Raw genomic sequence first — 15,565 nt, forward strand, 5'->3', positions numbered from 1 at the left:
ACACTTGGTTCTAAAACATAAACTCATATAATGTTTAATAAGTTTTAATATATAAAAATTACACAGTAGTTATAATAAAATACCAGTACTAATATAAGAATATAATATACGAATATAAATAGTAAAATCATTAGCTACAACATTTTATTGTTTTTTTTTATAGTGTATATAATTAATATACAATCGCACTTGGTTCTTAAACATAAGCTCATATAATGTTTAATAAGTTTTAATATATAAAAATTACACAGTAAAATACCAGTACTAATATAAAAATATAATATACGAATATAAATAGTAAAATCATTAGCTACAACATGTTATTGTTTTTTTTGTTTAATAGTGTACATAATTAATATACAATCACACTTGGTTCTAAAACATAAGCTCATTTAATGTTTTATACGTTTCAAAATATAAAAATTACACAGTAAAATACCAGTACTAATATGAGAATATAATATACGAATATAAGTAGTAAAATCATTAGCTACAACATGTTATTGTTTTTTTTGTTTAATAGTGTACATAATTAATATACAATCACACTTGGTTCTAAAACATAAGCTCATTTAATGTTTAATACGTTTTAAAATATAAAAATTACACAGTAAAATACCAGTACTAATATAAGAATATAATATACGAATATAAATAGTAAAATCATTAGCTACAACATTTTATTGTTTTCTTTGTTTTATAGTGTATATAATTTATATACAATCACACTTGGTTCTAAAACATAAGCTCATATAATGTTTAATAAGTTTTAATATATAAAAATTACACAGTTATTATAATAAAATACGTAAACAATATATTTTATATAAATTTAAAATTGTGCACAAAAATACAATAAACGTGGGTTTGTAGAAAACAACAAAATAACATTTACATTTTCGCTTAAATTATGTCAATATGAAATAGTAATAATGTAGTTGGAATAGATTTTGAGGATATATTATTTAATAAAATAATTATATATCATACTTAATACTAAGAAAAACAAACGAAATATGTTTTTTTCGGTATGGATTTAAGTCTTAAATTATGACGCTATGTAGACTTTTAAGAGAAAAGTAAAAATTCCATTGCTTATCCGTGTGAGTCAACATGTTTTCAGTAATTTTTCGTTGGATTAAGTGGCTGAAAACCAATTTGTTTATTATGTAAATACACAATTATAATCTATTATACATGCAATTTGGAACATCATTTTTTTAAAGTTGATATCAAATCGAAAATGTTGAAGAAGTTGTCTTTTATTTTTCATTAAAAGCAGACGTGGTTTAATTTACATTCACACAAGTATACATTTTTGATTTGTACAACTTAAAATAACCTCTTACGGCTGTCTTACGGACAGCTATAGCTAATTTTAAAAAAAATATGAGTTTCATGTTGGAATCAGTCTTAATTTGAATATATATCTATTTAATAATTTACCTTTAAATCTGACGTAGCGGTCTCCTGAGACGACAGGTCCGTCAAATTGGAATTATTTTGATCAGGATCTTGATAAGGCTGCATATTGTTGTCTAGACTCTGATCCTGATTAGCACCCGATTGAACGAGAAAAATTACATTTGAAAGAGGTTGGTAACTATTGGAAAAAAACAGTTTATACAATTTAACGCTTTAGCATCAATGTGCAGATTGTGACCTAGAGTAACAATATTGTGCTACGCCTTGTCCAGAATAACACTGTTGGAAACAAATTTAATGTTTATATGTATTTACATATTATATATCTTATAGTTATTATCATCATCAACTTTAACGGGCTTTTAAGCTGCCCATCATGACATGATGGTTTTTAGGTGGATTTACTGACCCGTAACCCGAGTGTCGGATCCGGCGACAGTGAGCGCTAAGACACTGCCGCCTTCCCCACTCGGCCACTCCTCCTCCTTATTATAGTTATTATTAGTATAATAACTCTTAAAAACATGTGAAGGGCACAGGAGAAAAACAGTAGTAGTCACATAATGACATTTTTTTTTCATAACGTTTTTTTCAATTTATGCCATTCACTTTTTTTATTTATGTCAATAGATGGTTTAAATAAATACTTTTTTTATTATAATAGCATTTAATGTGATTTTTTTTTGTTTTTATGTAAGAGGGAGAGGAATTCACGAATTTTGTTTTTGTTATACTCTAAAGTTTTTATAATGTGACTACTACAGTTTTTCCCCTGTGCCTTTCATGTGACTTCCTCGACCTCCCTGCATTGTTCCAACCCCAATATGCCCGTCCCCATTATGCTAGAATTTTTTAAAGTTCCATCTACAAATTATTGACACATTTTTTAAAAAATGTAATCAAGGGTCCAATTCACTGAAAATTATTTGCTCATTAACTAAAAAAAAAAATTACTTTTTTTTGTAAATTGAGTTAATGCCTAATGCCTAATGATACACTTTGCAGTTTTTAGTACGTTCCGAACCACTAACCTAACGGAAACAAATGAAATATATTCGTTTGGAACTTTAAACGGACCCTCGAATGTATTTAAATTATAATAATATTTAGTACGTGGTTGGCACTGGAAGGTTATGATCGACATGCTGTGGGTGAAAATGTGTACGCTGTTCAGGAATCAGATTTGAGGAAGCCGTAGAAGGTACTGAAGCTTCTGAACAATTATTTGAAGCTGTTGTGGTCGAGGCACTTGCTCGGTTTCTTCTATCTAAAATTAACAAAATAATGATCATTAGAAAAGTATCAAAGTAAACTACACTCTTTTAATTAATACAAATATTATAACTTATAATATATATGAATGTTCGTCTTATTAGAATAATCTAGATTATTATCTAGATTAGATCTAGAAACTATCTTTCTTTGCATTTGTCATAAAATTATTTTATTAAAATTATAATACGTGGTTTTAATATTATAACTATTTCAAAAGTAGATTAGGGAAACAATTACTTTTAGGTAGAAATGATGTTGAAAGTCTTGCGTTTATAGCTAGCAAGCGTTCACGGTATTTTTTATAAATGCCTATTTCGCTATATAACGTATAAATTTGCCATAACAATTTTTGAATGCACGATAATAACAATGCCACTGTTCAAAAATTCAAAGTATACAATAATTAAATTTACAATTATATTAAAACAATTATTATTTTATAAAATTATAATAATAGCGTACCATCAAAACTTCCATATTCAATGTCTGAGAACATGTCCTCTTCATCCCAATCGTAATTAAATATATTTTCTATTGGCTCATTATTAATAATTATATCCAACAACGATGCCCACCTAGAAACCGAATCTCGATGTTTACGATCTGTACCCTGATAAATTACAAATCTGTTGTAATCGACAATAAAATGACAGAAAAATACTGAACTACGACAAAGTAAAGCATCATCAAGTAGACCACACAATATATAATATATAACTAAATATAACTAAATAATGTGTAAAAATACACTAAAACTGAATTGAATAAATTACCGGTTGACTAGCTATTGAACATCTTTTGACACTTTGACTCCTTTGTTGAAGCTCATCATCTGTTATATATTTTCGCTGTTGATCGGCTAACAAATTCGTTTTACCGCCAATTTGTGTACTTGTGTGAGCGTATTCAACAAATGTCTGTTCCCTACTGATTGAGGAATTAGTTGTATTTTCCAACATATAATCTGTACTTTTTGTTTCAAATCTAAAATTAGAGGAAGGCAATTAACTTAAATACATAGAAAAAACATTTTGTGATTTCAAAAAATAATTTTCTGTTAATATTTTATTTTCATTTAAAAATGAAATCATATTTGAGGGATTCCAAAAAAATGTACATTGTATATTATTTTAATTATTCGATTTAAAATTTACTTCTCATGATCATAAATATATGTATTGGTAAGTAATTTTAAATAAATAAGAACTTTTTGCTCAAACCGCAGTACTATGATAATGATAATATATTTTAAAAAGTCTTTAGGTGATATTTATTTTCATATTGGATCTATTTGCATGTAAGGCTTGAAAGAGTATTGAAATGCGTATAAAAGCCACTCTGATATATAGTATATTAGACCGTCTGAAGTAGCCTATTAAAATAAGTTACAGCCCGTTGGAAGTAATTAAACTATAACGAGATAAAAGTTTGGTAGGTAATTTACAAGTAGCATACTACAGCATTAAAAAACTTTAAAAATTAAATAAAGTTAAATGACAATTTTTTCATTTGTTTTAAAACTATTTTTTTTTTAATAATTAATTTAAATTTTTTATGTTTATCAATTGCAAAAAAAAATTAGGTATTACTTACTTGGAAAGAATAAAATTGATTGAAAGGGAAAGTCGTCAGAAAACAAAATGTTTTAATAAAAACAGTCTAATGTGTATATACATATATATATATATATATACATATTGATAATAAATTATATACATATTTACACAACAAATTATATGTATTATTTACTGATTATACTTACGATTGATTTGTAAGTGGCTCTTTTTTGGAACTTGAAGCATTAAACGGAATGCTTTGAACGCTAACTTTTTCCTTCTCTATATTAGATGTAAATCTGTGTAACAATCCAGGTTCAAGTACATCTAAAAATGAAATACATATATGTAATAGGTACCATTTTTTTATATCGAAGTGTATGGAATTTAAAACATACTATATACTATATTTTTACTTCACTTTAAAAACCATTTGAAAATGAAGGACTTTAAGAATATATATATTTTTGTTTTTAACAAAGAACTTATTTAACTTATACATACTTGGCCTAATTGCTTGTCCGTGGTCAACAAGGGGTGAATAAGGGTCGTCAATCGTTTTAGGTACATTATAGTTTTGATTTGTTTGTGTTTCACTATAATTTTTTTGGAACATGGTTGAATTCCTAAATTCCGGATCGTTTGAATCGATATCATTCGAAGTAACTATTTGTGTCATATATGTACTGTTAACCACTAGATTTTCAGTGTGTGGCGACAAAACATTTCGTTCTGGCATATTAGTATATAAAGTATTTGGCAAGTTAAGCATCATGTTTAGCATTTTATTTACATCTTTTGGGGGTATATTATCTAAAAAAAATGTATAAAAAAATTACATCGAGTTTTTATTAATAATAAGTTTAATTAATTACCATTCATGTTAATATTTGTTTGATTTTCATTATACTCATTTGCTTGTTTTGTTGTATAAGAATACGTTCTAGCCATAGTCATCGTTGGCACGTCAGAGGTTACTGAACGGTTTTCGGAACTGTTTTTTAATTGATAAGGCACTGTAGGTGCTACTATATCATTACATATTACCTATAAATGTTTAAAAATATTACACTTTAGTACCTATAAATAGGTAATATACCTATAAAGTATTAACTACAAACCGATTTTGTATAATGATGTTTGCAATAACCAAGAGATTTTACATTATTGACATCTATCCCTTTCGGTATTAGTCCAAAATTCTGAGCACATGTCACATGGAAACCATACTTGCAACCAGGTTCATGACATGAGACACATTCTTCATACACCGATGATTTAATTAATAGTTTTTTCATTTCTTCACAAATACAGCACATCTAAAATATCGGTATTTATAATAAGATATATCTGGATAATCATTACTTAACTGGCTAGTTATTATTTTTTTTTTTACATTTATAATTTCAAAAAAATCGAAAATAATTAATGAATTTGGCTGGTCTATATTTTTAAATAATTTTTCCCATTAATTCACATTAATTGTTCACGGTCATTTTGAGCTCATTTCTTCTTTTTTAGCTTAAAGGACTTGGTCCTAAAGCCGTTATTTATGCGTTTTTAAAGGGTTTTGAGGATCTTTTTTCAAAAACTACTTTATATTGAACTACCAAATTCAACGATTCTTTTTATGTATTTAGCATAGATAAAATGTAGTTCTTTAACATTTTATCTATGCTGAATCATTAGAAAGCAAAATAAAGAAGAAAAACTTTACTTTTGGTGAATATTCAAGAAGAGCTTATAATTATTTGTTAGAAAATTCCTCCTACCTATATATACAAAAACCGGCACTAAGGAACCTTCCCACAAGATACAGGAACATATAATAAAATTAGCAGACTATTATCTTTTTTAAATCTCGAATAAATCTACTTTGCTACCTTACATAAAAAAAATCTTAATTTTACAGAATAAAAAATTTGATAAGGATTTAATAAATAAAGTTATTATAATAAAAATAAACAAAATACAGTTTTATAAATTATATGATACTGTAAATATTTTATGTTCACGCTATAAAGATTAATCTAATGAGTATATCTAATGATCCGTTCCTTCACGAGCAACACACCTCTACTCTAAATAACTATAATATGCTGTGTGTTAAATATATCACAATGTATTAAGATAAGATACAAATATTTATAATTCTCACGTACAATCGATGCCTTTAATACGTTTTTTTTGCCATCATAAGTTTTTAATTTGTCCGCTTTCTTTTGTGTCTTATTCGAATATGAATCATCCATCATTCGTGAATCAACAATTTTGTTTTCAATTCTAAATTTAAACATTACCATGATCAATGTATATTACATATTAAGCTATTTAATATTTTACTTACATTTGTTTTTCAGGCAAATCTTTGTTGTCAAATGTTACGTTAGATGATGTTTCATAATCACTTATATTATATTCAGGTATATGTAGTAAAACATAATCGAGGTCACCTAAAAATTAAAGATACACTTAAATTTTAAAAAGCCAGTACAGTGAGGTAGGGATATAGTGGGAACGGAGAGGTCATAGGTCTATAGAAATTATTACAACAAAAACTGATGAAATCACTTTTAAATAAACGTATCGGTGTGAATCTGTGGACAAATAAGTTAAAAAATATGTACATTATTTGGGTGTTTCTTTAGATTTTTAAGGGGTGGGGTGAATTTTTTTAATTTTTGGCCAATAAAATAAGTTACAGGTACGATTTCTAATCTACATAGTTGCTACACAAAAGAAATTGGTTCAGCGGCTTAGAAGATGTGGGTACAGGCACATAAATAATCCGCATCGAAGCTAAAAAGTAAATATTTTACCGAAAGAAACGCAATTTTTACTATTTTTGTTTTTTAATCTAAATTTATATAAGTAATATGTTAAAAGTGATAACATATTTATAATAAAATTATGTTTTTAGAAATAGGTAATCATTTTCTCAATTTGTCATTTTTCTACAAAAAGTTTACTACTGATTTTGGAACAAAAACAGCAACTAAAATCAAATTAAGGCATCGGTTTATTGTATTATTTTTTATTATTTATTGTATTATTAGTTTATTTATAGTATTTATAGTAAACTAATAATACAACTAAAAATGTAAAACAAATTTATGTTTTCTTCTATAGGTTACTTCTACTTACTTGAACTAACAATATTATCTGCATTTTCAATTGGAATTAAATTGGATTCGTTCTCTACTTGAGTTTCAATAGTGAAAGTATTTGATGTAGGCTCTTTAATAAAAATTGCGTTACTCGTATCTATATTCAGATTCTTTGTTGGGATCTTCAATTCTGGTTCTTTTGAAAGGTTGTTTTTGGTTTCTGAAGTTACCGTTTGATTTGTTACGGTGTTTTCAATAATTAATTCATGATCTATTTTCTCATGCTTTGTTGGAATCTCCAACTCTGTCTCATTTGAGAGTATTTGTTGGCTTCCTGAAGTTACCAATTGATTGTTTATGGGACTTTCAATAATCATTGCATTATCTATTTTCTGATACTTTGTTGGAATCTCCAATTCTGGTTCATTTGAGAGGTTGATTTTGGTTTCTGAAGTTACCGTTTGATTTGTTATGGTTTTTTCAATAACTAATTCATTATCTATTTTTGGGTACTTAGTTGGAATCTCCAATTCTAGTCCGGTTAAATGTTTGATTTCGCTTTCTGAAGTTACCGTTTGTATGGTTTTAGACCTTTTAGACCTATTAATTATTGCATTTTTTATTTTTTGGTACTTTGTTGGAATCTCCAATTCTAGTTTATTTGAGAGGTTGTTTTTGGTTTCTGAAGTTACCGTTAGATTTGTTATGGTGTTTTCAATAATTATTTCACTATCTAATTTCCAATGCTTTGTTGGAATTTCCAATTTTGGCTCATTTGAGAGTTTTTGTGTGCTTCCTGAAGTTACCGTTTGATTGGTTATTGGACTTTCAATAATCATTGCACTATCTATTTTCTGATACTTTGTTGGAATCTCCAATTCTACTACATTTGAGAGTTTTTGTTTGCTTCCTGAAGTTATCGTTTGATTTGTTATGGTTTTTTCAATAACTAATTCATTATCTATTTTTCGGTACTTTGTTGGAATCCCCAATTCTAGTCCATTTAAGTGTTTGTTTTCGGTTCCTGAAGTTAATATACGTTTTGTTTTAAGCTTTTTAGTGATTTTGGCATTTTTTAATTTCCGATACTTTGTTGGAAACTGCAATTCTAGTTTATTTGAGGGGTTGTTTTTGGTTTCTGAAGTTACCGTTTGATTTGTTATGTTGTTTTCAATAATTATTTCATTATATAATTTCCGATGCTTTGTTGGAATATCAAATTCTAATTCATTTGAATGGTTATTTTCGCTTCCTGAAGTTACGGTTTGTTTGGTTTTGGGCTTTTTAGTGACCATTGCATTTTTTACTTTTCGATACTTTGTTGGTATCTCCAATTCTAGTCCATTTAAATGTTTGTTTTCGCTTCCTGAGGTTAATGTTCGTTTTGTTTTAGGATTTTTAGTGGTTGTTGCATTTTTTAATTTCCGATACTTTGTTGGAATCTCCAGTTCTGGTTCATTTGAGAGGTTATTTTTGGTTTCTGGTGTAATTGTTCCACTACACAACGAATAAACAGCAAAAATATGAGGTTTTAATTTACTAACTGGTTTGTCTTGAACTATATAGTTTGATTCCTCCATTATTATCTTATTCACTTTTTTTTTACCTAAACATTTAATTTAAATATGATTCACATTATAGTTATAATTAAAATTGAGATAAAATACCAACTTTTCTCAATGGTTATTTTTTTATTAGACTTCTTCATTTTATTTTTATTTTTCATTTTTTTTCCTTTTGACGGTTCAAAATCACTGTCGTCGTCAGAATTAGATGTAATTTCTTCATCATCTACTGATAAAGATTACGTATGATTAACAATTATAGTTATAATTAAAACAAAGTTACATAAAATACCAACTTTTCTCAATAATAATCTTTTTATTAGAGTTCTTTATTTTATTTTTTATTTTTATTCTTTTTCCTATTGACGGTTCCAAATCGCTGTCATCATCAAAATAAGATTTCACTTCTTCATCATCTACTGATACAAATTAATTATGATAAACAATTATAATTAAAACTAAGGGTCATAAAATACCAACTTTTCTCAATTGTTATTTTTTCATTTAAATTCTTTATTTTATTTTTTATTATTTTTCCTGTCGACGGTTCAAAATCACTGTCATTATCAGAGTTAGATTTCACTTCTTTATCATCTACTGATAAAAATTAATTATGATTAACAGTTATTATTAAAACTAAGGTTTATAAAATACCAACATTTCTCAATTGTTTTTTTTTCATTAGACTTCTTTATTTTATTTTTTATTATTTTTCCTGTCGACAGTTCAAAATCACTGTCATCATCAGAGTTAGATTTCACTTCTCCGTCATCTACTGATAAAAATTAATTATGATTAACAGTTATTATTAAAACTAAGGTTTATAAAATACCAACTTTTCTCAATTGTTATTTTTTCATTAGACTTCTTTATTTTATTTTTTATTATTTTTCCTGTCGACGGTTCAAAATCACTGTCATCATCAGAGATAGATTTCACCTCTTCATCATCTACTGATAAAAATTAATTATGATTAACAATTATAATTAAAACTAAGGGTCATAAAATACCAACTTTTCTCAATTGTTATTTTTTTATTAGACTTCTTCATTTTATTTGTATTTTTCATTTTTTTTCCTTTTGACGGTTCAAAATCACTGTCGTCGTCAGAATTAGATGTAATTTCTTCATCATCTACTGATAAAGATTACGTATGATTAACAATTATAGTTATAATTAAAACAAAGTTACATAAAATACCAACTTTTCTCAATAATAATCTTTTTATTAGAGTTCTTTATTTTATTTTTTATTTTTATTCTTTTTCCTATTGACGGTTCCAAATCGCTGTCATCATCAGAGTTAGATTTCACTTCTTCGTCATCTACTGATAAAAATTAATTATGATTAACAATTATAATTAAAACTAAGGGTCATAAAATACCAACTTTTCTCAATTGTTATTTTTTCATTTAAATTCTTTATTTTATTTTTTATTATTTTTCCTGTCGGCGGTTCAAAATCACTGTCATCATCAGAGTTAGATTTCACTTCTTCATCATCTACTGATAAAAATTAATTATGATAAACAATTATAATTAAAACTAAGGTTCATAAAATACCAACTTTTCTCAATTGTTATTTTTTCATTAGACTTCTTTATTTTATTTTTTATTATTTTTCCTGTCGACGGTTCAAAATCACTGTCATCATCAGAGTTAGATTTCACTTCTTCATCATCTACTGATAAAAATTAATTATGATTAACAGTTATTATTAAAACTAAGGGTCATAAAATACCAACTTTTCTCAATTGTTATTTTTTCATTAGACTTCTTTATTTTATTTTTTATTATTTTTCCTGTCGACGGTTCAAAATCACTGTCATCGTCAGAGTTAGATTTCACTTCTTCATCATCTACTGATAAAAATTAATTATGATTAACAATTATAATTAAAACTAAGGGTCATAAAATACCAACTTTTCTCAATTGTTATTTTTTTATTAGACTTCTTCATTTTATTTGTATTTTTCATTTTTTTTCCTTTTGACGGTTCAAAATCACTGTCGTCGTCAGAATTAGATGTAATTTCTTCATCATCTACTGATAAAGATTACGTATGATTAACAATTATAGTTATAATTAAAACAAAGTTACATAAAATACCAACTTTTCTCAATAATAATCTTTTTATTAGAGTTCTTTATTTTATTTTTTATTTTTATTCTTTTTCCTATTGACGGTTCCAAATCGCTGTCATCATCAGAGTTAGATTTCACTTCTTCGTCATCTACTGATAAAAATTAATTATGATTAACAATTATAATTAAAACTAAGGGTCATAAAATACCAACTTTTCTCAATTGTTATTTTTTCATTTAAATTCTTTATTTTATTTTTTATTATTTTTCCTGTCGACGGTTCAAAATCACTGTCATCATCAGAGTTAGATTTCACTTCTTTATCATCTACTGATAAAAATTAATTATGATTAACAGTTATTATTAAAACTAAGGTTTATAAAATACCAACTTTTCTCAAATGTTATTTTTTCATTAGACTTCTTATTTATTTTTTATTTTTTCCTGTCGACGGTTCAAAATCACTGTCATCATCAGAGTTAGATTTCACTTCTTCATCATCTACTGATAAAAATTAATTATGATTAACAGTTATTATTAAAACTAAGGTTTATAAAATACCAACTTTTCTCAATTGTTATTTTTTCATTAGACTTCTTTATTTTATTTTTTATTATTTTTCCTGTCGACGGTTCAAAATCACTGTCATCATCAGAGTTAGATTTCACTTCTTCATCATCTACTGATAAAAATTAATTATGATTAACAGTTATTATTAAAACTAAGGTTCATAAAATACCAACTTTTCTCAATTGTTATTTTTTCATTAGACTTCTTTATTTTATTTTTTATTATTTTTCCTGTCGACGGTTCAAAATCACTGTCATCATCAGAGTTAGATTTCACTTCTTCATCATCTACTGATAAAAATTAATTATGATTAACAGTTATTATTAAAACTAAGGTTCATAAAATACCAACTTTTCTCAATTGTTATTTTTTCATTAGACTTCTTTATTTTATTTTTTATTATTTTTCCTGTCGACGGTTCAAAATCACTGTCATCATCAGAGTTAGATTTCACTTCTTCATCATCTACTGATAAAAATTAATTATGATTAACAGTTATAATTAAAACTAAGGTTCATAAAATACCAACTTTTCTCAATTGTTATTTTTTCATTAGACTTCTTTATTTTATTTTTTATTATTTTTCCTGTCGACGGTTCAAAATCACTGTCATCATCAGAGTTAGATTTCACTTCTTCATCATCTACTGATAAAAATTAATTATGATTAACAATTATAATTAAAACTAAGGGTCATAAAATACCAACTTTTCTCAATTGTTATTTTTTCATTTAAATTCTTTATTTTATTCTTTATTATTTTTCCTGTCGACGGTTCAAAATCACTGTCATTGTCAGAGTTAGATTTCACTTCTTCATCATCAACTGATAAAAATTAATTATGATTAACAGTTATTATTAAAACTAAGGTTTATAAAATACCAACTTTTCTCAATTGTTATTTTTTCATTAGACTTCATTTATTTTTTTTTCCTGTCGACGGTTCAAAATCACTGTCATCATCAGAGTTAGATTTCACTTCTTCATCATCTACTGATAAAAATTAATTATGATTAACAGTTATTATTAAAACTAAGGTTTATAAAATACCAACTTTTCTCAATTGTTATTTTTTTATTAGACTTCTTTATTTTATTTTTATTTTTATTTTTTTCCTGTTGACGGTTCAAAATCACTGTCATCATCAGAGTTAGATTTCACTTCTTCATCATCTACTGATAAAAATTAATTATGATTAACAATTATTAATTAAAACTAAGGTTCATAAAATACCAACTTTTCTCAATTGTTATTTTTTCATTAGACTTCTTTATTTTATTTTTTATTATTTTTCCTGTCGACGGTTCAAAATCACTGTCATCATCAGAGTTAGATTTCACTTCTTCATCATCTACTGATAAAAATTAATTATGATTAACAATTATAATTAAAACTAAGGGTCATAAAATACCAACTTTTCTCAATTGTTATTTTTTCATTAGACTTCTTTATTTTATTTTTTATTATTTTTCCTGTCGACGGTTCAAAATCACTGTCATCATCAGAGTTAGATTTCACTTCTTCATCATCTACTGATAAAAATTAATTATGATTAACAGTTATTATTAAAACTAAGGTTTATAAAATACCAACTTTTCTCAAATGTTATTTTTTCATTAGACTTCTTTATTTTTTTTCCTGTCGACGGTTCAAAATCACTGTCATCATCAGAGTTAGATTTCACTTCTTCATCATCTACTGATAAAAATTAATTATGATTAACAGTTATTATTAAAACTAAGGTTCATAAAATACCAACTTTTCTCAATTGTTATTTTTTCATTAGACTTCTTTATTTTATTTTTTATTATTTTTCCTGTCGACGGTTCAAAATCACTGTCATCGTCAGAGTTAGATTTCACTTCTTCATCATCTACTGATAAAAATTAATTATGATTAACAGTTATTATTAAAACTAAGGTTCATAAAATACCAACTTTTCTCAATTGTTATTTTTTCATTAGACTTCTTTATTTTATTTTTTATTATTTTTCCTGTCGACGGTTCAAAATCACTGTCATCATCAGAGTTAGATTTCACTTCTTCATCATCTACTGATAAAAATTAATTATGATTAACAGTTATTATTAAAACTAAGGTTCATAAAATACCAACTTTTCTCAATTGTTATTTTTTCATTAGACTTCTTTATTTTATTTTTTATTATTTTTCCTGTCGACGGTTCAAAATCACTGTCATCATCAGAGTTAGATTTCACTTCTTCATCATCTACTGATAAAAATTAATTATGATTAACAGTTATAATTAAAACTAAGGTTCATAAAATACCAACTTTTCTCAATTGTTATTTTTTCATTAGACTTCTTTATTTTATTTTTTATTATTTTTCCTGTCGACGGTTCAAAATCACTGTCATCGTCAGAGTTAGATTTCACTTCTTCATCATCTACTGATAAAAATTAATTATGATTAACAGTTATTATTAAAACTAAGGTTCATAAAATACCAACTTTTCTCAAATGTTATTTTTTCATTAGACTTCTTTATTTTTTTTCCTGTCGACGGTTCAAAATCACTGTCATCATCAGAGTTAGATTTCACTTCTTCATCATCTACTGATAAAAATTAATTATGATTAACAGTTATTATTAAAACTAAGGTTTATAAAATACCAACATTTCTCAATTGTTATTTTTTCATTAGACTTCTTATTTTATTTTATTTTTTTCCTGTCGACGGTTCAAAATCACTGTCATCATCAGAGTTAGATTTCACTTCTTCATCATCTACTGATAAAAATTAATTATGATTAACAGTTATTATTAAAACTAAGGTTCATAAAATACCAACTTTTCTCAATTGTTATTTTTTCATTAGACTTCTTTATTTTATTTTTTATTATTTTTCCTGTCGACGGTTCAAAATCACTGTCATCATCAGAGTTAGATTTCACTTCTTCGTCATCTACTGATAAAAATTAATTATGATTAACAGTTATTATTAAAACTAAGGTTCATAAAATACCCACTTTTCTCAATTGTTATTTTTTCATTAGACTTCTTTATTTTATTTTTTATTATTTTTCCTGTCGACGGTTCAAAATCACTGTCATCATCAGAGTTAGATTTCACTTCTTCATCATCTACTGATAAAAATTAATTATGATTAACAATTATAATTAAAACTAAGGGTCATAAAATACCAACTTTTCTCAATTGTTATTTTTTCATTTAAATTCTTTATTTTATTCTTTATTATTTTTCCTGTCGACGGTTCAAAATCACTGTCATCGTCAGAGTTAGATTTCACTTCTTCATCATCAACTGATAAAAATTAATTATGATTAACAATTATAATTAAAACTAAGGGTCATAAAATACCAACTTTTCTCAATTGTTATTTTTTCATTAGACTTATTCATTTTATTTTTTATTATTTTTCCTGTCGACGGTTCAAAATTATTGTCATCATCAGAATCAGATTTCTCTTTTTTTTTAATTTTTGATATAATTTTTAGCGCAGCATTATACGGTATACAATTGTAAACCTATATATCATTAATTATGTGTTAATTACTTGTTATTTATTATAATCATACTATATACTAACTTCTGGTTTTAAAATATGTTCGCTGCAGTAACTAACGTATTTAATATGACTTTGTCTACCACGCTCTTCACATAAAAGATTTTTTCTTTTAGCACATGATGCATGGAAAGATAATTTGCAACCAAAACTGTTACATTGAATACAAACTCCATATTTTACATCTTTTTTATCTTTTTTCTCTTGATCACATACAGCGCATTTCTGCAATCAAATATAATTGACCATACATGATTTAATTTTTTATATTTATGTACTAAGTTATATTATAATTAGCTACAATATACGTTAATAATGATTAGAATAACCAATTATACAATTAATTTTTGTTTTTAATGTATAAAAACTTTCACAGATTGAACTATTAGTTTGATAATTTTCGGATTTACCAATGTTGTCATTAGCTGACGTTTCGAAC

At 25.9% G+C, this 15,565-nt stretch overlaps 1 protein-coding gene across 1 annotated transcript; it reads right to left on the minus strand.

Moving 5' to 3' along the window:
• Positions 1-1,042: 1,042 nt before the first annotated feature.
• On the minus strand, positions 1,043-8,943 carry LOC126837007 (uncharacterized). Its single transcript, XM_050570732.1, has 11 exons — positions 7,401-8,943; positions 6,604-6,709; positions 6,415-6,539; positions 4,761-5,069; positions 4,463-4,583; positions 3,474-3,684; positions 3,163-3,310; positions 2,938-3,075; positions 2,539-2,692; positions 1,447-1,603; positions 1,043-1,146 (listed from the first exon to the last, which is right to left on the minus strand). The coding sequence occupies exons 1-11, from the start codon at positions 8,941-8,943 to the stop codon at positions 1,120-1,122; spliced, it is 3,039 nt and encodes a 1,012-aa protein (XP_050426689.1). The 3' UTR covers positions 1,043-1,119.
• Between the last annotated feature and the right edge of the window lie 6,622 nt (positions 8,944-15,565).

This window comes from Adelges cooleyi, unplaced genomic scaffold (assembly GCF_023614345.1).
Source record: "Adelges cooleyi isolate 19-005CV unplaced genomic scaffold, UGA_ACOO_1.1 ACOO_flye_CR_arks_rails_tigmint_CR_PRNA_247, whole genome shotgun sequence".
Classification (NCBI taxonomy): Eukaryota; Metazoa; Arthropoda; class Insecta; order Hemiptera; family Adelgidae; genus Adelges; species Adelges cooleyi.